The 23,497-nt window shown below is 42.3% G+C and overlaps 1 protein-coding gene across 1 annotated transcript in view; it reads right to left on the bottom strand.

Moving 5' to 3' along the window:
* The window catches only part of DNAH14 (dynein axonemal heavy chain 14), a 183,871-nt gene that overhangs the window by 123,050 nt on the left and 37,324 nt on the right, over positions 1-23,497 (bottom strand). The window contains exons 13-18 of the mRNA XM_073556432.1: positions 22,378-22,719; positions 13,687-14,089; positions 13,395-13,585; positions 5,623-5,868; positions 2,420-2,541; positions 795-966 (exon numbers count right to left, since the gene is read on the bottom strand). Of these exons, the coding sequence (XP_073412533.1) occupies positions 795-966; positions 2,420-2,541; positions 5,623-5,868; positions 13,395-13,585; positions 13,687-14,089; positions 22,378-22,719 (1,476 nt within the window). The remainder of the gene's footprint in view (positions 1-794; positions 967-2,419; positions 2,542-5,622; positions 5,869-13,394; positions 13,586-13,686; positions 14,090-22,377; positions 22,720-23,497) is intronic.

Raw genomic sequence — 23,497 nt, 5'->3', positions numbered from 1 at the left:
ACTTCTGTAACAATTTTGAGCTAAAACAAGGCCAAATGAAACTTGCAAAACTAAGCCTACACTCATTGGATGAAATCGCAAGAAACACCACAAGACTCTCCAGGGTAAAATAAATTTAATCTATTATTATACACAACATCATGTAAACACAGATAATAAAATGACTTGATTTCACCTGGGGGAGTCCTTGTGTGGTTTGTTACAGCACCCAGGTTTTATCTACTAAGAGTAGGCTTAGTTCTGCACGCTTCATCTGGCCTCCACTGTTCTTTGTCTCTTGCAGAGTTGTTCTATTTGAGAAGGTTCAAGTTTGATATTCTTTTGTTATCTTTTGTAAATTTTGTTTCAAATGTATCTTTTGGTATCTTGTTTTTTTTATATATATTATTATTATGTTTTTCCTTTTTTTTTCACTTAAGTGGATTATTTCACTCCGCCAATGTGAATGTGCCTGGTTATTCTCGCATCCTTGAATTCAACAAACTTAATAACATAATAGGCACAGATTATTATTATATTCTTGTACTCTTTTTTTTATTAAATCAACTTGTCGATTTTTTGGGGGGGCTTTTGTTTTTTTATTATGCCTTTTTATACCTTCGACATCACCTTTTGGTATCAAGCAGTAAATCAGGTCATTGTTCCAATCTATGGTCACTGTCCAAGGCCCCGAAAAACCATCATACCAGGAAAATCTACTTGCCTTCTAATTTCAACAATCATAAAAAGACAAATTTCTCAAAATACAGGTTAAACCGAAGATGGCAGAGTAATATTTTTGGTTTGCCACCTACCTCAAGGCACTTTAGAATTTTCTCGAGATGACCATTATTGGTCTGTAGGATCTCCAGTACTCCAGGAGCAGTGGCGGCTCGAAGAGCGTTAGGTCTGTCTTTTATCTGATCCATCAACTCTTTCCATGAACTGTCAACTTGGGCAAAAAGTTTGGCTTCAGCCGGGAGCTGCCTAGTAAAGACATACGGTGATCTCTCAGGACATATTCATATATTACAAATCCATACATCATGTTACATATCAGCGTCTTCACTTACTTGGTGCTGCGTTGCAATATCAGACAGGACACATGAGCATGAGTGGCGCTATTTTTTTTTTTTTAAATCTCACAATGGACATATGACTTTTTTTTTTAACACTTTAAAGCTCCAGCTATTTTTCGTTTTTGCACCATAACTTTTTTATTTTTTAACTTTTCTGTCTAATTAGCCGTATGAGGGCTTGTTCTTTTGCGGGACGAGTTGTAGTTTTGAAGGACACTAATCACTTCACCTTATAACGTACTAAAAGCCAGGAAAAATAATTCCAAGTATGGTAAAAAAAACCCAAAAAACGCAATTCCATATTAGTTTTTACAATGATTATTATCCAGTAAAAATGACCTGGTAAGATTGTTCTAGTACGATTATTGTGATACCAAATTAATTTTAAAAATTGATTTATGTGGCCATTTTTGAAGACATTTAACTTTTTTAATTTTTTCATCAATGGGGCTGTATAAGGGCTTTATCTTCAGAAGGGGAGTTGTCGATAATGGTGCAATTTGGAGGTTTTATCACTTTTTATTGTATTTTTATTTTGGGAAGTGCAGGGATTAAAAAACTACAATTCTGGTGTTTTTGTTTTTCTTAATGGTATGAAATAATCGATTTTATATTTTAATACTGGGATGTTTAATTCTTTATTTTTGCTTGGACTGGCGTTAGGTTGATTTCAATTTTGATGTTTATTTTCTCATATATATTGTGGTAGATCGGCTCGCTCAGCTCTACACGGAGTTAGACAAGGGAACACTGTCTCTTTAAGATCTTCACTGGTTTATTAGGTATATGCGGCATAAACCATGGTGAAGTAATAATAAACATGGCCCTTTGGGCAAAAACAGTAAAAACAAAGTGGTAACACACAGCACAGTCCTTTTGGTAGTGGGAATCCCCCCGCTCAGGGTTAGCAAAAACACACGGTTCAGGTTAGCACAAACACAAACACTTTTCCGGAGTTACCCTCTCCAGGCACAATGAACACTTAATGCCTCAGGAGGAAAACTATTTAAACCCCAGACCACACCCTGGGGTGGAGAGAAGGGGGACAACCTCCCACCCACTCTATGGTTGTCCACAAAAACCCAGCCCTTAAAATGGTCGATTAACCCCTCTCAACACAACGTGCTGGAGCAAACTTCTGGGTTTCAAATCACTGAAGCTAATAGCCTCAGTGAAACGTATCTCCCCTCCAGCACTTTGCCAATGACTTTGTATCTTAAAAAAAAAATAATATATTGGCAATTTTAATACAACAATTATTCCACCATACATTGGGATCAACAGTGTAATCACTAAGTCCCGGTCCCGACATGATGACAGGAGCTCGGCCTCGTGATTCTCGTCTCGTCTGCTGTCTGTACCTCTGGATGTCGGACGCCAGGAATATCTGCTCCAGGTACAGCCAGCTTCTCTGGCACGTCATCCATTCCTCCACGGTACGCGAGAAGAGATTCAGCTTTCTGTCCCATTCATCGACTGCATTCTGCAGTGAGAAGACATTATTTGCAGCCTTTATTTAGCAATTCTCCAGTGTTTTTATTTAATCCCTTTCCTGAAGCATCCATTTTTTCATTTTTGTACTTTGGTTATTTTTTTCTCCTCCTCTTCTTCCAAGATCCATAACTTATTTATTTTTACGCCCACATCACTATACGAGAGCTCGGGGTATTTTATTTTTTTTGCAGGTCGAACTGTACTTTTGAACGACACTATTCACTTTAACATATGATGTACTAAAAAACTAAAAGAAAAAAAAATCTAAGTGCAGTGCAATCATGACCTCCCCACTTCCGCCATTAATTTTTGGGCTTCATTTTTTCCGTATTCAGGGTGCAGTAAAAATCACCTTCTAACATACTCCCCCCCCAATCAGTAGGATTTCAGTGTTCAGGATTCAAACTTTGTTTTCAAATATTTTTAAGAACTTTTTTTTCTTATTTTTTTCTTAATTTGAGGACTTGAACCTGTGAAATATTCACAGAAGCACCAAGATGAGGTGGTGGAAGAAGGGTCTTCAGTAGCCCCCCGCACCTCATAGGCACCCCGGGATTGCGTCAGAAGGGGAGGATGGGCAATAGATGGCACCATCAGAGACTGGCAGCAGAGTAATGCTGGCATCCCACAGTGTGGCTGCTGCATGCAGTGCAGAGTGTGAACGCGGCCTAATACCTGAGCACTGCTGTTGGCGGTGATATAACGACATAGACGCGTTATACAGCAGCGGGCATTTCTAGAAAGTGAAATGGTGTCTTGTGACGGGTGCACTATTTGTTCTTTACCAGAGATCTTTAAAGTAGGTAATCAGCTCATTTCTCCTTGGGAACATCTATATTTCTGCACTAATGGTAAAAAAAAGTTACAATTCCAGTGTGGGGTAAAACTGTAATTATAGAATCATATTATGTGTTACATTAAAAGCCTCACTAATACGTAACACGTCCCAAAACGCACAGGTGTAATGAGCAAAAGTGCTGCAAAATGTCCCGGTCAGCAATAACCCTCGGGAAGGGGAAGAGAAAGAACAAAAGAAAGAAAAAGAGAAGGAGAGAAAGAAAGAGGAAAAAGAGAGACAGAGAGAGAGCAAGAAAGAAAAAGAGAATGAAAGAGGGAGAGAGAGAGAAAGAAAGAGAAAAAGAGAGAAAGCGAGAGATAGAAAAAGAAAGAGAAAGAAACAGAAAGAGAGAGAAAGAATGACAAGAAAGAAAGAGAGAGAAGGAAGAAAGGAAAAAGAGAAAAAGAGAAAAAAAGAGAGAGCAATAAAGAAAAAGAGAATGAAAGAGAGAAAGAAAGAAAAACAGAAAAAAAATTAAGAAAGAAAAAGAAAAGAAAGAGAGAAAGAAAGAAAGAAAGAAAGAGGAAAAAGAGAAAGAAAGAGAAAAAAGAGACAGAGCAAGCAAGAAAAAGAGAATGAGGGAGAGAGAGAGAAAGGAAAAGAAAAAGTAAGAAAGAAACAGAAAGAGAGAAAAAGAAAAATAAGAAAGAAAAAGAGAAGGAAGAGAAAGAAAGAAAAAGATAAAGTGAAAAAAGGAAGAGAGAAAGAAAAGGTAAAGAGGAAGAGAGAAAAATAAAAAAGAAAGAAAGAAAAAAAGAAAGTGAAAAAAAGAGAGAGAAAAAAATATAAAGAAAGGGAGAAAAATACAAAGAGAGAAAGAAAGATAGAGAAAGTGAAGAAAAAGAAAAAATAAAGAGAAACAAAAGATAGAAAGAGAAAGAAAGAAAATAGAGAAAGTGAAAAAAAGAGAAAAAAAATCAAAAGAGAGAATAAAGAGAGAAAGTGAAGAAAAAGAAAAAATAAAGAACAAAATAAAGATAAAGAGTGAAATAAGGAGAAAGAAAGAGAGAGAGAGAGAAAGAAAGAAAGAAAGAAAGAAAGAATGAATGAAAAAGAGTAAATGATATTATAAGGTACCAGTATATTCCTCCTTCCATGCTTTAAAGGGGTATTCCAGACCACAGTGCATAGGTAGGAATTCAGATTGGAGTAGGTCCAAATGATGAGACACCCACATCCGAGGCATACAGGAAAATCTGCAGACCCCATAGTGAAGGTCCTATCTGGGCCCTCCCTCTGGACCCCCCGAGCTGCCAGTAAACAACCCATCAGGTTCCCATGATTATGTTTCCAGCCTCTCCATTCAAGGCCCTCAGGCTTTCTTGCCGGGGGAGAATAAAGGGTGAACTGGGGCACTGGTCTGGCGATTGCTGGAGTCGGTGAGCCCCAGACACTGATCTAACAGGCATGACCTCTACTGGGGACAGGTGGTAAGTTTATTATAATGGAGTACCCCTTTATCCTCCTCCCGACTAAATCATTGCAGAGAATTGTACAAGGACTGAAACGATCGTAGGATCAAGCCCCCTTACGGGGTCAACTAAAAATTGTGTAAGAAATAGTTGTAAATTGAAAAAAAAAAATCATAATTAGTAGCAATATTTCAAAATGTAAAATGATTGAACCCATATGGTAAATGGCAGAAAGAATAAACTTTTTTTTCAAAAAGCGACAATGGTATTTTTATGATCACATCACCTCCCGCCACCCCAAAAAATGGGGGGGAAAAAGGATGTACCAATATCAATTTAAACTACAGCTCACTCTGCAAAAAAAAGAAACAAAAAAAAAAAAAACAAATCCTCACCCAGCTCCATTAACATAAAAAAATATTGATTTTTCAAATTGGTGACTATTTTACCTGAGTTCATTAAAAGAAGTAAAATATGACAAAATTGTAGAACTTTGTTCTTGCCATAATCGTAATTGAGCACAGTAAAGACTGCAGCGTAATTGAGCTTTTTTTTAAAAAAAAAAAAACAAACCTACAACTGGTCATGTAAAAAATAAGCATAAAAAATCCATAATAATAATAATAATAATAATAATAATAATAATAATGAAGTTATGGCTCTTGAAAAAGGGAAGGAAAAAACAAAATTGCAAACATGAAAATTTTCTTTTTTTTTCTATTTTTATTTTTAATAATTAGTTTATTACTTATTTTCCCTTTAAGACATAATACACATTGTGATTTATTGTATCACATTTTCAACTTTTTGGTAATGTTACCTTTATGGGCGCGCAGTAGCGCGAGCCTTTCACCGTGGAGAGGATGACCTGGCATTCCTCCAGCTGAGCCGTTACCTCCTCCGCCGACACGATAATCAGGATTTCTGACAGTTCAGTCTTGTGCGCCGTCAGTCTGAAGTTAGTCGTAGTCCACAGACCGATGACTTTGGTCAGCATGCCCTCCAGGGTCGCCTCGTTTGTGGCTGTCGTCGAGATGTCAATGATTTTATCTTTATGCTGAAATATCTGGGGAGAAAAAGAAGAGATTAGCTTACAGTACATAAGTGTAGCGTGGGGAAGCAACATGGGCTTTTTGCCCAAGGTGCCATTTTCTATGGGGGCACACAATTTTGGACAATTTCATCTGTCCCCATTGCCAAATGGTTGAGGAGGACCTCCAAGGCAGATGAAGTTCATAGAGGCCCAATGCCTGGACAGGTGGAGGAGTAAAGCAACTGCTTCCTTTGCAGTTCCTATGCAGAGCGCAGCATCTGAGAAGAGTTTGCCTTCAGCTGCTGCGCTCTGCATAGGCAGCATTTGAGAGGACAGATGCTGAGTAGCTAATGAATCATCTCCACTGCACTGGGATCAAGGACTGGCAACCCTCTTAATTCACGGCATGCCGGTACACTGTGCTTAGCATCCAACTGAAAAAAACACTGCTTAGCATCCAGCTGAAAAGGACACTGTGCTTAGCATCCAGCTCAAAAGGACACTGTGCTTAACATCTAGCTGAAAATGACACTGTGCTTAGCATCCAGCTCAAAAGGACACTGTGTTTAGCATCCGGCTGAAAAGGACACTGTGTTTAACATCCGGCTCAAAAGGACAATGTGCTTAACATCTGACTGAAAATGACACTGTGCTTAGCATCCAGCTGAAAAGGATACTGTGCTTAGCATCCAGCTGAAAAGGACACTGTGCTTAGCATCCAACTGAAAAGGACACTGTGCTTAGCATCCAACTGAAAAGGACACTGTGCTTAGCATCCAGCTGAAAAGGACACTGTGCTTAGCATCCAGCTGAAAAGGACACTGTGCTCAGCATCCGGCTGAAAAGGACACTGTGCTTAGCATCTGGCTGAAAAGGACACTGTGCTTAGCATCCAGCTGAAAAGGACACTGTGTTTAACATCCAGCTGAAAAGGACACTGTGCTTAGCATCCAACTGAAAAGGACACTGTGCTTAGCATCCAACTGAAAAGGACACATTGCTTAGCATCCAGCTGAAAAGGACACTGTGCTTAGCATCCAGCTGAAAAGGACACTGTGCTTAGCATCCAACTGAAAAGGACACTGTGCTTAGCATCCAACTGAAAAGGACACTGTGCTTAGCATCCAACTGAAAAGGACACTGTGCTTAGCATCCAGCTGAAAAGGACACTGTGCTTAGCATCCAGCTGAAAAGGACACTGTGCTCAGCATCCAGCTGAAAAGGACACTGTGCTTAGCATCTAGCTGAAAAGGACACTGTGCTTAGCATCTAGCTGAAAAGGACACTGTCCTTAGTATCCAGCTGAAAAGGACAATTCAGGATAGCATCTGAAAGCGGTTACCATCCAATCACCAGCACCTGGAGTGAGTATTATCAGCAATTCCGACATGCTAAACTCTCCGGACGATGGTCCTCCCAAATGTTCGGTACTTTTTAGCTGAATGTCAGATGTAGAATCTTGCTCATCTTTGGTCCTGGAAAACTCTTAGCATCCCCCCCATCCCGTCTTGTATACATACAACTGTATCTTCTTATTTTTTGTTCGTAATCACCTCCCCGTTGGCCTGGGACAGTGAAAGGGTTAAATGATTGCAACCATAATGGATGCTTGGAATAGTATGCAGTAAGCTCCTGAGCTCTCCCTAGTGGTGGCTGCCGGTAGACAGAATTTGATTTTTTTTTTTTTTAACTCGCTGCAGGAGTCCGACCTCCATACACAAGTATTGCAGAGTATTGATTGCAGATTCAAGATAAAAAAAAAAGGTAGAAAAAAATTGCATATTTTTTTAAAATATATAACAGACAGTAAATGAGTTTAAATCCTACTTTTCCCCTTTTTTCACAATTAAAATAAAAATAATCTAAAATAATTAAGTAAAAATTTTTTTTAGAATATTAACGGGGTAAACTAAAAATTACAATTTTGCAGAGAAAAAAAAGCTTTTATATAAAAATATAAAAGAATAAAAATACATAAAGAAAATTGATGCCTGTCTTTGGACATTTCTGTGTTTTGTTTTTCATACATTTTTTAAATCCACAGCAAAAGTAATTGCAAAAAAAAAAAAAAATCCTCCGAGCTCGTGGGTTTCGCTGACATTAATTTGGTGACTTGTGTCTCGAGGCTGCACAAAATTTTCACATGTGACATTCAATAATCTGTTTTTCGTTCTGGGCTTATTTTCATCAACAGGCTCCGGGATTATTTATAGAAGGACGCGCCGCAGCATTTCTGGAATAATGGTATGAACGAGTGTAAAGTCCTGAAATGTTCTGCGCTGTCAAATGAGCGGTCGTCTCACCGGCCGCAGCTCGCACGATTAGCAGGAAATTGGTAATTAGCTCGGGGGATCTGTGACGAATGGGAAAAGCGGCTTCATAATGAGCAATTCTGGACGTCTGGGGCGAGGTAGAGCAATGATTTCCCAAAATCTCAGGTTTATTTTTATCAGGGTTTCAGAATTAAAGCACCTTCTACGACACAAAATGGAACATAAAATAGGAAGTCAAGTATCAGGGTGCAATACCAGCCAGCCACAAGATGTTATACAGAGTAAATATGGCGCCATTTGGATCAAAGTGTCAGAAATAACTCAAGTGGCGCCAATGTAAAGTGTTGATACTTTGATAAATGAGCGCCACATTCTTCAAAATAGTGTCCATCGTGCGCATAGGCTGCATCACTTCCCCTATACTTTCTGGTCATGTGACTGGATTTAAAGGAATTCTCCACTGAAAAACAAAGAAAACCATTGGGTATATGCAATGCAAGTTTGCTTCTTGTACCCGGATACAATATGGCTCTGAAGCCGTTACTGTTGGATTTCATAAGAATCCATTGGATAACATTATGGAGCATTACTTCTAGAGGGGCATACATCCACGATTTGACACTGAACACAATGCTATCATCTATCACACGGCATGTGATAACCTGGAACCACATGGACTCTGTAGAACTTTGTTCAGGATCCCTATGTTACTCACCTGTCCTGGCTCCAGGGCCGAGCGTTGAGTCCTCCATCCTGTTCTGCCAGGACTCTCTAATCTTCTGTGCTCCTGGGCCAATCACGTAGCTGACATCATGCTATTATCGAATGCTGCATCTGGGTCGCCCCTCACACCCAGGGCAGTGGGGTACTCGGTACTGGGCCGGTGTCAGGGGGAATGTGTGTCACAGCAGCGGTGACCCGGTCCGTGGCCCTGGGCGCTCAATATCAATGGCGGTGATGTTAATGGTGTAATAGTTTATTTAGATAGTTTGTGACGCCACCCGTGGTGTTTGGCAAATGAGATGTTGAGCCAACGCTGCATGCAGATCCACTGGGACTGATGGTGTGGTGCAGCAAAGATGGTATAGCTCCCCACAGGTGGAGCTGTAGTCCCAGGTCAGTGTAGGTGCAATGGATGAGGAGAGGCGCATAATGGTATAGAGGCTGGTACCCAGGTGTAGCGGTGCAGGAATAACTGGAGGACACCAGAGTATGCGGTTCCAAAGCTTTACTCACTGTTTGCAGTTCACACAACTGCCTGCCTCCGTACTGTGTTCTTCAGGTCAGGGCCCCAGCCAACCTCCAGGCAGGATAGGATTCTCCCCTCCACACTCCGCCAATATGTACCTTACTGAACGACTCCTCCAATGCGCCTTTAGGTGCGAAGCACTCCAGTACTTAGTTACCCTGGAATGCCTCTCTCTAGGTGTTCCTAGTCTTTACTTGTATGACAGACAGCTGTAGCCTGCTTCGGGGACTCCACTCTGCGTCCCGGCTCTCTATTCAGTTGCTGTTGTGTCCCAAGTCTATGATGGGAGTAAGGCGTTAGTGGCTCACTACTCCTCCGGTGTCTGTTGCCGGACATAAAGATCCAATCATCCTCGGGGACCGGGCCCCGGCCTTTGCGTTCTGGACTGGAAGGGTTCTCTTTCTCAACCTGCTTCCCACCGTCCTTCTAGTCTCCTTCGTTCCGATCTGTTCTCTCTCTCTTATGGAATCTGTAGTCTCCAGTCTATGTCTCCTTCCTTCTGTTCCTTTCCCGTGCCAGCTGGCTCAGGTCACTGAGGCAGCTGCAGCACTCCTTCCTCCATCCCTTCTTCCAGGGATCCCCACTCCTCACCGAGTGGCTTCCTCTCTCAGACTCCCCATCTGACTGACTTGAAATCCTACACCTTCCCTCTCTTTTATAGCTAACTCCACCCGCCTCCCCAGCACCTCCCGTGTTACGAAGCCAGGGACCACAAAAGGCACCCTATGACCTTTCCAGCATAAAGCATTGATGGGTCCCTGCTGAACTATCCTGTGTGTGGGGTGCAGGTGTTGGAATGTGAAAGGGAGTTCCCACCCTACCTGGATGTTGGGGTACCACACCTTAGGAGAAGGTGCAGTACCTCTGTGGCGACTGAAGCCTCAGGGGCGCCACACATCCCTGTTTCTACTTCACTCTGCTGCGTCAGTTCTAAATCATTGTGCTAACTCTGCTACACAGCAACAAACTCACTCCGATGCCTTACTTCCACATTGTGGTGTTGTATTGCCAAGTTTTTTAACACTAAGGTTCGGATACAGCTTTAAAGAAGGCTACTACTTGCGATATAACGCAATTTTATTACAAGGTATAAAATTAAAGGAATAGTTTGATTAGATAGTATGATTGTGTACACATAATGATTAGGTATATATAAAGATTGATTCCATTGATTTGGTGTTTTTGCCATTTTGATTGATCATTGTATAATAAAATTGTGTCATATCCAAGTGGTGCCTTCTTTAAAGCCGTATCCGAACCTTATTGCTAAACAGTTGGCAATACAGGTGTCAACTTTAATATGTTGTTAGGCCACTCTGCCACATCACTGGGCCAACTGTGCAACATCGCTGGGCCAACCCGGCCAAATCACTGGGCCAACCCTGCCACATCGTTGGGCCAACCCTGCCACACCGATGGGCCAACCGTGCCACACCGCTGGGCCAACCCTGCCACATCGCTGAGCCAACCCTGCCACACAGCTGGGCCAACCCTGCCACATCGCTGGGCCAACCCTGCCACATCGCTGGACCAACCCTGCCACATCGCTGGGCCAATCCTGCCACATCGTTGGGCCAACCCTGCCACACCGATGGGCCAACCGTGCCACACCGCTGGGCCAACCCTGCCACATCGCTGAGCCAACCCTGCCACACAGCTGGGCCAACCCTGCCACATCGCTGGGCCAACCCTGCCACATTGCTGGGCCAACCCTGCCACATCGCTGGACCAACCCTGCCACATCGCTGGGCCAATCCTGCCACATCGCCAGGCCAACACTGCAACATCGCTGGGCCAACCCTGCCATATCACTGGGCCAACCCTGCCACATCACTGGGCCAACCCTGCCACATCACTGGGCCAACTCTGCCACCTCACTGGGCCAACTCTGCCACATCACTGGGCCAACCCTGCCACATCACTGGGTCAACTCTGTCACATCACTGGGTCAACTCTGCCACATCACTGGGTCAACTCTAGCCCATTAATGGACTAACTATACTTCTTTGCTTTGCATTGTAACAAGTCAGCCTAGTCTGATCCCGATCTACTTCATCAGTCACTGTGGCTACAACTCCAAAATACCCGTTATTTCTGTTTGAGCTTTGCTACATCAACTCAGCATCTGCACTACAGCCCACTCCTCCATTTAGATGCTCCAGCCCCTCTGTCCATACTGATCAAAAACTGTTCTTCCAGATCAGGGGCATTGAGAATCCACTTATCCAGGCGAGACATTCTGTAACATCTCATAGTTATATTCCTCACATCATTACCATATTTGTTTGACATTATTTAACATCCTCTCTTTAAATGTTCAGAATCCTTAAGACAAAAAATACAGTTTAGCATGAAAAATGAAATAGTAGACACGAAAGGAGGGAGGAGGGGGGATGTAGCTGCAGTTTCCCTTTAGGTCTTTAATAAAACAGTGGGAATAAAGAGGAGTAGCAGGGAGAAAACATCCAAATGGCTCAGGACACAGCACAGCTCTTACACAACACCAGGAGGAGTCTTGCTTCTGAGATGTTCAAGTTTTTCAATTTATATACAAGTGAATGAACAGAACAGTGGATGTGCGTCCATCTCTACATGCCCGATGTTGAGGGAGATGGCCATTCTTCATAGAATCATAGAATCGTAGAGTTGGAAGGGACCTCCTGGGCCATCTGGTCCAACCCCCTGCTCAAAGCAGGATTCGCTAAATCATCCCAGACAGATGTCTGGCCAGCCTCTGTTTGAAGACTTCCATTGAAGGAGAACTCACCAACTCTTGTGGTAGCCTGTTCCACTCATTGATCACTCTAACTGTCAAAAAGTTTTTTCTAATATCAAATCTGTGTCTCCTCCCATTCAGTTTCATCCCATTGCTTCTAGTCTTTCCTTGTGCAAATGAGAATAAAGATGATCCTTCTTCAATGTGACAGCCCTTTAGATATTTGTAGACAGCTATTAAGTCTCCTCTCAGTCTTCTCTTTTGCAAGCTAAACATTCCCAAATCCTGCAACCTTTCCTCATAAGACAGGGTTTGCAGACCGGTCACCATTCTGGTCGCTCTTTTCTGAACTTGCTCCAGTTTGTTGATGTCTTTTTTAAAATGTAGCGCACAAAACTGGACACAATATTCCAGATGAGGTCTGACCAAAGAGGAGTAGAGGGAAATAATGACTTCATGTGATCTAGACTGTATGCTTCTGTTAATACATCCTAGAATTGCATTTGCCTTTTTTGCTGCTGCATCACACTGTTGACTCATATTCAGTCTGTGATCTATTAGTATACCCAAGTCTTTTTCACATGTGCTGTTGCTTAGCCCTATTACTCCCATTCTGTATATGCTTTTTTCATTTTTATTGCTTAAATGTAGTACTTTGCATTTTTCCCTGTTAAAAGCCATTCTGTTAGTTGCTGCCCACTGCTCCAGTTTATTTATATCTTATTGGATCCTCTCTATCTCTTCTCTAGTATTAGCTATCCCTCCTAGCTTTGTGTCATCAGCAAATTTAATCAGTTTACCCTCAATTCCTTCATCTAAATCGTTGATAAAGATGCTGAACAAAACAGGGCCCAGGACAGAGCCCTGTGGTACCCCACTTGAGACATTCTTCCAATTGGATGTGCAGCCATTTATGACAACTCTAAGCCAGTTATGAATCCACCTAACAGTTGCCTTGTCCATTCCATACTTAGTCATTTTTTCAATAAGGATTGTGTGAGATACTTTGTCAAATGCTTTGCTGAAGTCAAGATATACTATATCTACAGCATTTCCCTGATCCACACAGTCAGTGATTCTGTCATAGAAGGAAATTAAGTTAGTCTGACATGACTTATTAGTTACAAACCCATGCTGACTCTGGTTAATCACTTCATTCTTATCCAGGTACTTACATACATGTTGTTTAATAGATAGGTGTGGATCCCTGAGGTAAAAGGTGTGCCTAACAGGCATTTATGGCATATCCCATTGACGAGATTGGACCACCCCTTTAATTCAGGTGCATTTTATACAGGATTGATAAATCCACAATATTTACCCTAAGTTCCAGAAGATTTCCCAAGGTGAAGTTCTTATCTTTGGTTATCATACGGCCAATTGTGAAGTGTATAGTGTCCCAATGCCTGCCTTGAAGACAGGGATTTCGTAAAGCCACCACAATGGGTAAACTCTGCTTAAAATCTGTAATGGATTGTTTCAGACCCGTCACAACATCATTTGGTGGTAATCCTAAATTTTTCAAACAAAAACAGGAAGGGAAAAAAAATCAGGATGAGGGGGTCAGAATATTCTTTTTTCATTATGAGCTCTGGTCACATCACGTTCCTTACCTTTCTCAAGCATAAACAAGGTATGGCTGAATCGATTGACATCTCGCTGAATGAAATCCACATTGAGGTTCTCAAATGAGGTTTGCCTCCACTCCGTGGACAATCTCCCCCATTCCTCCTTGGCCTCCCAAAGAAGCTTCCTCAAGCTCAGGTCACATTCAGTCTCAGAGAGCTCGGCGTTGAGCATTTGGGTGGTGATGGCGTTTCCAGAGTTCTTCTGTAATATTAGGATGTCTACTAACCTGGCCTTCATTTGGGTCATGGAGCTTCCAAACCGTTCCTGGTAGCTGGAGTAACATCGAGCCTTGTTGGCGATGATCTCAAATTCTTCCAAAAGGCTGATGATGACTTCAATGGCTTCCAGTGGAAATGTGTCGGTCTCTAGAAGTATCGGGTTCTTCACCTAGGAATATATGAGTGAGAACCTGTCAACTGGGTTCCCAGTGCTAAACTGCTGGCACCCTTTTGCTTGCGGTTCTGTACGCATGCAAAGACTGTCTTTGGTGCCTTCTGCCAACCCGAATAATCCTACTCCTTCTACTGTGATTAATATGGATGAAATTTCCCGTGACAAGATGAAGCCATGCTCCATAGTGGAACATAGGGGACATCATCCGCATTGGTCACAGTTAATCTGGCTTGCTGAATGCATCATGGGTGGTCTGCACCCAATGGGGTCCGCACCCACAAGTTATAGTATTTTTTTTATATAGCTGTATTAGGATGGGACGTCAGTAATTTGGGACAGACGCCCCAGACATCCAAGACCACAGACTTGAAAGACTACCAAGCTTGCAGACGGCTTCAGTTCTGGCAACATAACCACAAACTACTCACCCCTGCAGAGAGCTGAGAGTGTGAGGGAGAAATAATTATCATCCCCTGAAATAGTATGCGTTGTCTTTAGATACATGGGTCTGTGGTGCTAATACATCTTTACAGAAGTCAGTTCTCTATCACTCTGTTGGAGAGTTACAAATCTCTTCTATGAGCCACCACCAGGGGGAGCTCACGGAAGATAAATTTGTCATTGAGCTCAATGGCAGCTATAAACCTCTCTATACAGTGAGCTCCCACTAGTGTCGGCTACCGCCTGCCAAAATTTAATTGTGAAATCTACAGTGGTGTATTGGGTTTGGAACTATGTATTACAAAATCAGAGCTTTAACCTTTGACTTACTTCAAGCTTTCATTCACTTAATAAATCAGCACAGAATTTTAGAGCCAACGGTGGACATACATTTTAACCCCTTCATGACCCAGCCTATTTTGACCTTAATGACCAGGCCATTTTTTGTAATTCTGACCAGTGTCCCTTTATGAGGTAATAACTCTGGAACGCTTCAACGCATCCTAGCGATTCTGAGATTGTTTTTTCGTGACATATTGGGCTTCATGTTAGTGGTAAATTCAGGTCGATAATTTTTGCGTTTATTTGTGAAAAAATCAGAAATTTGGCGAAAATGTTGAAAATTTCGCAATTTTCAAATTTTGAATTTTTATTCTGTTAAACCAGAGAGTTATGTGACACAAAATAGTTAGCAAATCAGCAATAGAGAAAAATCATAAAACATAACCTTTAATGAATATAATTAAAGCTACCAAAGACTATAGTGCAGATAAAAACACACTGAATCAAATGCCACAGACTATAACAGAGAGTGTCTGTATAAATCTCAACAACAGATCACCCACAGTATATACATGTGACTATTCCAAGTCCAAAAATTTGAAAGGATTGGACTTAAAAAAATACTTGGTCTAAATCAATGTGAATAAAGACCAAGTTCAAACCATGAACGGTTTCCTTATCAGAGGAATAAACAAGAAAAACCTCTGCCCTGTTCAGGTTATCAAGGAATATGCCTATTCATGCACATAGAGAAGACATCAAAATAAAGAATCCATGAACATTATGAGAAAAGGAAAGATCTCACCACATGCAGATGGAGGATGTCCCATCAGAGTCATGTCAGGTCAGGAAAAAAGGCATTCGCCCTATTCAAGCCCTAAAGGAGCTAATAATTCTGACACCCATGACTCCCGCCCTAACAAGGGCAGTCCACATCTAACCCTCACAATAATAGCCCTACAAAATCCCTGTGCTCCCGACGCGTTTCGTCACTTGTTGACTCTTCAGGGGACCTACTAGCACATATTGGGCATCATAACAAGGTATACAGGCTGCCTCCTAAGATGACAATGGAGTGAGGCAGACTGGTTGAAAGGGCACTAAAATAAACTACCAATCAAAATAATAACACCCACCTGAGGTTTCTTGGAACGCATGCCGTCCGCCATTAGCCATAATGGAACGCAAACACGTGGTAAGTGAATTGATAATAACGCCCAATTCTTTCAGTTCAAGGCTAGAGTGTATGTCAGCGCGCGCCGCGCGGCAGGAGCCGCCATATTTCCGGTTTATCACAGTGCCCAAAAGAAAAATGGCCGCCACACTTCCGGTCCTGCGCACTCATAAACTATCAGTGCGTTACCAATCAGACTGGCCAAATAAGCCGCGCGGCAAAAGCTGCTATGCTTCCGGTTGCCAATACAGCCAGAAGACAATATGGCCCCCATACTTCCGGTCATGCGCGCACTAATCAATCTGTGTGCCGATATTCATGAACGGTCAGACAGGCCGTGCAGCTCTAAAAAGCCTCCCCCCACAACACCAATTGTGACAGATAGTACCAGGAGGCCAAAACAAAACATGGGAATATAATAAGAAGAGCGCAACAAAAGTGTCTCCCTCTAGAAACGTCAATCTGCTGCGACATTCCCAGAATGAATAAATGGGCAGAGATCCATATAATGAACAAAACAAAAGTGGGAGAAATAAATCAAATGCTCAAACTAGGAATAATATGGTAGCAGACAAAAAATATGGGTATTTTACAGTATATACAAAGGAAATAAAATCACATAAGGCTCACACACATATGAACACCCTAAATATAGCAGCTATAATTGAGTTGGTCATTAAGCCCTCCTGGGGTCATAGTACTCAGACAAAATATCCATTTAGTCTCCTTTTGTAAAATGGTACGATCCCAATTACCACCTCTTGGTGGTTTTTTTACCCTTTCAATCCCCAGAAATTGGATGGAATTAATATTCCCTCCTTGACACTGATTGATGTGGCGTGAAATGGGGGTATCTCTCTTGTGGGTGATGTCTCCATTGTGTTCCCCCACCCTTCGTTTAAACTCCCTTATGGTTTTGCCCACATATTCCTTACCACACAGGCAAGTGGCCTTGTAAATCACTCCCTTACTGCTACAGTTGATGAACTCTCTAATTTGAAACTCTTGTCCTGTAACATTACTAATAAAGCCACTGCCCAATATGTGCTAGTAGGTCCCCTGAAGAGTCAACAAGTGACGAAACGCGTCGGGAGCACAGGGATTTTGTAGGGCTATTATTGTGAGGGTTAGATGTGGACTGCCCTTGTTAGGGCGGGAGTCATGGGTGTCAGAATTATTAGCTCCTTTAGGGCTTGAATAGGGCGAATGCCTTTTTTCCTGACCTGACATGACTCTGATGGGACATCTGACTTTGGACATCCTCCAGCTGCATGTGGTGAGAGCTTTCCTTTTCTCATAATGTTCATGGATTCTTTATTTTGATGTCTTCTCTATGTGCATGAATAGGCATATTCCTTGATAACCTGAACAGGGCAGAGGTTTTTCTTGTTTATTCCTCTGATAAGGAAACCGTTCATGGTTTGAACTTGGTCTTTATTCACATTGATGTAGACCAAGTACTTTTTAGTCCAATCTTTTCAAACTTTTGGACTTGGAATAGTCACATGTATATACTGTGGGTGATCTGTTGTTGAGATTTATACAGACACTCTCTGTTATAGTCTGTGGCACTTGATTCAGTGTGTTTTTATCTGCACTATAGTCTTTGGTAGCTTTTATTATATTCTTTAAAGGTTATGTTTTATGATATTTCTCTATTGCTGATTTGCTATCCTATATTGTGAGAATTTGTGGGTATTCAATCCACTCAGTGCTGTTTTTCGACACAAAATAGTTACTAAATAACATTTCCCACATGTCTACTTTACATCAGCACAATTTTGGAAACAATTTTTTTTTTTTGTTAGGAAGTTATAAGGGTTAAAAGTTGACCAGCGATTTCTCATTTTTACAACAAAATTTACAAAACCATTTTTTTTTAGGGACCACCTCACATTTGAAGTCACTTTGAGGGGTCTATATGGCAGAAAATACCCAAAAGTGACACCATTCTAAAAACTGCACCCCTCAAGCTACTCAAAACTACATTCTAGAAGATTATTAACCCTTCAGGTGCTTCACAGGAACTAAAGCAACATGGAAGGAAAAAATGGACATTTTAATTTTTCCAACACAAATTTTCTTTTAGCATCTTTTTTTTCATTTTCACATGGGCATCAGGATAAAATGGATCCTAAAATTTGTTGGGCAATTTCTCCTGAGTGTACCGATACCTCATATGTGGTCATAAACCACTGTTTGGGCGCACGGCAGAGCTCAGAATGGAAGGAGCACCATTTGACTTTTCGAATGGAAAATATGCTGGAATATTTAACGCTTGCCATGTCGCGTTTGGAGAGTCGCTATGTGCCTAAACACTGGAGCTTCCCCACAAGTGACCCCATTTTGGAAACTAGACCCCCCAAGGAACTTATCTAGATGCATAGTGATCACTTTGAACCCCCAGGTGCTTCACAAATTGATCTGTAAAAAAAAAAAGTACTTTTTTTTTTACAAAAATTATATTTTATCCTCAGTTTTTTCATTTTCACATGGGCAACAGGATAAAATGGATCCTAAAATTTGTTGGGCAATTTCTCCTGAGTACACCGATACCTCATGTGTGGTCATAAACCACTGTTTGGGCGCACGACAGGGCCCGGAAGGGAAGGAGCGCCATTTAACTTTTTGAATGAAAAATTAGCTCCAATCGTTATCGGACACCATGTCGCGTTTGGAGAGCCCCTGTGTGCCTAAACAGTAACAACCACCCACAAGTGACCCCATTTTGGAAACTAGACCCCTTAAGGAACTTATCTAGATGTGTAGTGAGCACTTTGAACCCCCAAGTGCTTCACAAAAGTTTATAACATAGAGCAGTGAAAATAAAAAATAATTTTTTTTCCTCAAAAATGATTTTTTTGCACGCTATTTTTTATTTTCACATGGCTAACAGGAGAAATTGGACCACAAAAGTTGTTGTCCAGTTTGTCCCGAGTACGCTGGTACCCCATATGTGAGGGGTAACCACTGTTTGGGCGCACGGCAGGGCTCAGAAGGGAAGGAGCGCCATTTGACTTTTTGAAATAAAAATTAGCTCCAATCGTTAGCGGACACCATGTCGTGTTTGGAGAGCCCCTGTGTGCCTAAACTTTGGAGCTCCCCCACAAATGACCCCATTTTGGAAACTAGACCCCCTAAGGAACTTATCTAGATACATAGTGAGCACTTTGAACCCCTAGGTGCTTCACAGAAGTTTATAACGCAGAGCCGTGAAAATAAAAAATATTTTTTTTCATAAAAAAAATATTTTTTAGTCCGCAATTTTTTATTTTCACAAGGGTACCAGGATAAATTAGACCCCAAAAGTTGTTGTACAGTTTGTCCTGAGTACGCTGGTACCCCATATGTGGGGGGGAACCAGTGTTTGGACACACGTCGGGGCTCAGAAGGGAAGTAGTGACATTTTGAAATGCTGACGTTGATGGCATGGTCTGCGGGCGTCATGTTACATTTGCAGAGCCCCTGTGTGCCTAAACTGTACAAACCCCCCACAAGTGACCTCATTTTGGAAACTAGACCTCCCAAGGAACTTATCTAGATGTATGGTGAGCACATTGAACCCCCAAGTGCTTCACAGAAGTTTATAATGCAGAGCCGTGAAAATAAAAAATCATTTTTTTCCTCCAAAAAAAATGATATTAGCCTGCCATTTTTTTTTCGCAAGGGTAACAGAATAAATTGGACCCCAAAAGTTGTTGTCCAGTTTGTCCTGAGTACGTTGATACCCCATATGTGGGGGATGACCACTGTATGGGTACACGTCAGGGCTCGGAAGGGAAGTAGTGACATTTTGAAATGCTGACTTTGATGGAATGGTCTGCGGGCATCATGTTACATTTGCAGAGCCCTTGATGTACCTAAACTCTGGAAACTCCCCCACAAGTGACCCCATTTTGGAAACTATACCCCATAAGGAACTTGCCTAGATGTGTGGTGAGCACCTTGAACCCCCAAGTGCTTCACAGAAGATTATAACACAGAGCCATGAAAATAAAAAATCATTTTTTTTCCTCAAAACATGATTTTTTAGCTCGCAATTTTTTATTTTCCCAAGGGTAACAGGAGAAATTGGACCCCAAAAGTTGTTGTCCAGTTTGTCCTGAGTATGCTGGTACCCCATATGTGGGGGGGAACCATTGTTTGGGCACACGGCAGGGCTCAGAATGGAAATAGTGAAGTTTTGAAATGCAGACTTTGATGGAATAGTCTGCGGTCGTTGTTACGTTTGCAGAGCCCCTGATGTGCCTAAACAGTGGAAACCCCCCACAAGTGACACCATTTTGGAAACTAGACCTTCCAAGGAACTTATCTAGATGTGTTGTGAGCACTTTGAACCCCCAAATGCTTCACAGAAGTTTATAATGCTGAGACGTGAAAATGAAAAAATCATTTTTTTCCCACAGAAATAATTTTTTAGCCCCTAACTTTTTATTTTCCCAAGGCTAACAGGAGAAATTAGTCCCCAAAAGTTGTTGTGCAATTTTTCCTGAGTATGCTGTTACCCCATATGTTGGGGTAAACCACTGTTTGGGCACATGTCGGGGCTTGGAAGGGAGGGAGCACCGTTTGACTTTTTGAACGCAAAATTGGCTGGAATCAATGGTGGCACCATGTCACGTTTGGGGACCCCCTGATGTGCCTAAACAGTGGAAACCCCTCAATTCTATCTCCAACCCTAACCCCAAAACACCCCTAACCACAACCCTAACCCCAACACACCCCTAACCCTAATTCCAACCCTAACCACAAGCCTAACCCTAATCCCAACCCTAACCCTAACACACCCCTAACCCTAATATTAACCCTAATTCCAACCCTAACCCTAATTTTAACCCTAATTGCAACCCTAACTCTAATTCCAACCCTAACCCTAACCCTAATTCCAATTCTAACCCTAACACTACTGGAAAAATAAAAATAAAAATATTTTTTTTATTTTATTAGTTGTGCCTACCTATGGGGGTGATAATCGGGGGGGTTTATTTACTTTTTATTTCATTTTGATCACTGTGAGAGTGATCAAAATGAAAGAATGGAATCTGCAGCCGGCAGATTCGGCCGGGCGCACTGCGCATGCGCCCGCCATTTTCCAAGATGGCGGTGCCCATGATCCGGACCCGCGGGACACCGGGAGCGACAGGGGGACTCAGAAGGTACCGGGGGGTGAGGGGGGGATCGGAAGCTGGTGGGGAGCGAAGGGGAGGGGGGGCAGATGATGAGATGATCACAGCGGCGGTAGATCGCCGCTGTCATTCAGTGGCGGGGGGGCTATCGCCGGTGGGGGGGGTCGGATCGGTGTCACCAGCCATGTCCGATGCTACTGCAGAATCGGCAATGGCTAGATTGTAATATTTCATCAATTTTCATTGATGAAATATTACTATCGCTCTGATAGGCTGTTTCACTTTTAACAGCCAATCAGAGCGATCGTAGCCACGTGGGGGCAAAGCCACGCCCCCTGTGGTGAATTACAAAGCCCCCTGTATCTGCGGGTCAGGTGACCTTTCATTGACCCCAGTCACCCGACCCGCAGGGGGGCTTTGAAGTCATGACACAGGGTATGCGTCATGGGTCGGATTGGCACCGACTTTCATGACGTATACGCTGTGTCACAGGTCGGGAAGGGGTTAAAGAGAACATATCACTTGCCATAAATATGTAATTTTCGTACCTGGTGTAAATGTAAATGTTTTCCTGAATGCAGCACTGTTTTTCTTTTGTTCATTACCTTCTCTATTCCTGAGATACGGCCTCCTCTTCCCTGTACACTAATCTAGTGTTTTTTACGCTAAGTGGGCGTGGTCTTCAACTATTCTCTGTGGGCGTGTTCTTGAGGACCACACCCCTTTGGCTTAAAGGACTACATTTATGTACAGGGTAGAGGAGGCTATATCTCAGGAACAGAAAGGCGCAGAAACAAATGAAAAACGACCACGGATTCAGGAGAACAGCAGTATTCTTGTGGAAAAAAAAAACATTTATGGCAAGTGACAGGTTGTCTTTAAGTTTTATTTAGATTCCTGGATTCAAACTAATGGCTCTCCATAAGAACAAGGCTATAACTACCATTATATTCTTGAGAGCCACAATGACAGGTGGAGAGCTATAGGCTGTAGAACACTGATTTAGGGAGACCGCCAAATATAGGTCCAATTCTCCAATTTGACTTTCCCTAAACCTGATAACTTTGGCAGCAGCTTCTTGCATTTGCTCGACATCGGCTTGCTAAACTTAATAATCCTACTTACACTTTCCTACACTTTCCAGCTATAATCTGCTTAAAACGAAGCCTGTGATTTCCAAAAAGAGCTCACATGCAAAACTAGAACCACGCTGAGCAGCGAGAAGGCACAGGAACGCGAGAGTAAGTCGGGAAACCTACTTTGATCTTGAACTCCATTAATTGAAAGTGCAGGTTTGAGATGTACTTGTCCAAATCCCCACTGAACTTAACAATGTCTTCATCCTTTTTAGCTTCGCAGAAAAGAACCGCTGATTTCAGCTGCTGGAAGCTGGGAATGAGACTTTGATAGAGAGCAGTTTCCTCTGAGGGAATACGGATGCCATAGTCTTTTGCGATGGAGTACAGCTGGATCACAGTGTTGTATTGTCGCTCCAGGGATGGCAGCTCAGAAGATATCTGTCCAAGGAAGGTTAGGTGCTCCACAAACTCCTCCACATGCATCAATTCCACATTGAGTCTTTGTAGAGATTTGTGCATGACCTGAGAGAGAACAGGATTGTCAATCAGGCGGTGGAGGTTAGAGTGCCAACATAATGGAAAATTGCCGTGTGTAACAAACCAAACCATATAGTGTCAAACAATGTAATAATACAATACACAAGTAATCACACTAGATAGTGCCAAAATAATATCATATGCTATGTAGTGATGAAATAATGTAATACTGTGTACAAGTAATCATTCAATCCATTGGTGATGACTACATTGAAGCGTGGTGGCCTAATGATTAGTGATGAGCGAGTATGCTCATTACTTGGGTTTTCTGAGCATGCTTGGGTGTTCTCCGAGTATTTTGGGTGTGCTCGGAGATTTAGTTTGTATTGCCGCAGCTGTATGATTTGCGGCTGCTAGACAACCTGAATTCATGTGGGGATTTCCTAGCAAACAGGCAATCCCCACATGTATTCAGGCATCACTACTATCTTCAGTGAATCATGATGGAGGCTTGGCAATGCCTACAGTGAAGCATGGTGGTGGCACAGTAATGCCTACAGTGAAGCATGGCAGTGACTCAGTGGTGCCTACAGTGAAGCATGGAAGGGGCTCAGCAATATCTACAGTGAAGCACGGCAGTGGCTCGGTGATGACTACAGTGAAGCATGGCTAGGGCTTGTTGATGCCTACAGTCAAGCAAAGTGATGGCTCAGTGATGTCTACAGTTAAGCAGTAGCTTAAGTGATGCCTACAGTTAAGTATGTTGTGAATTCGCTTTCTGGCCTCCCTCTGGTTATTACTGAAGGTAGTGGAGCTGGTCTGA

Source organism: Dendrobates tinctorius, unplaced genomic scaffold, assembly GCF_039654945.1.
Source record: "Dendrobates tinctorius isolate UK_male_01 unplaced genomic scaffold, ASM3965494v1 ptg000232l, whole genome shotgun sequence".
NCBI classification, from domain to species: domain Eukaryota; kingdom Metazoa; phylum Chordata; class Amphibia; order Anura; family Dendrobatidae; genus Dendrobates; species Dendrobates tinctorius.
Note: the sequence above shows the minus strand (reverse complement) of the source record. Positions and strands in the feature narration are given on the sequence as shown.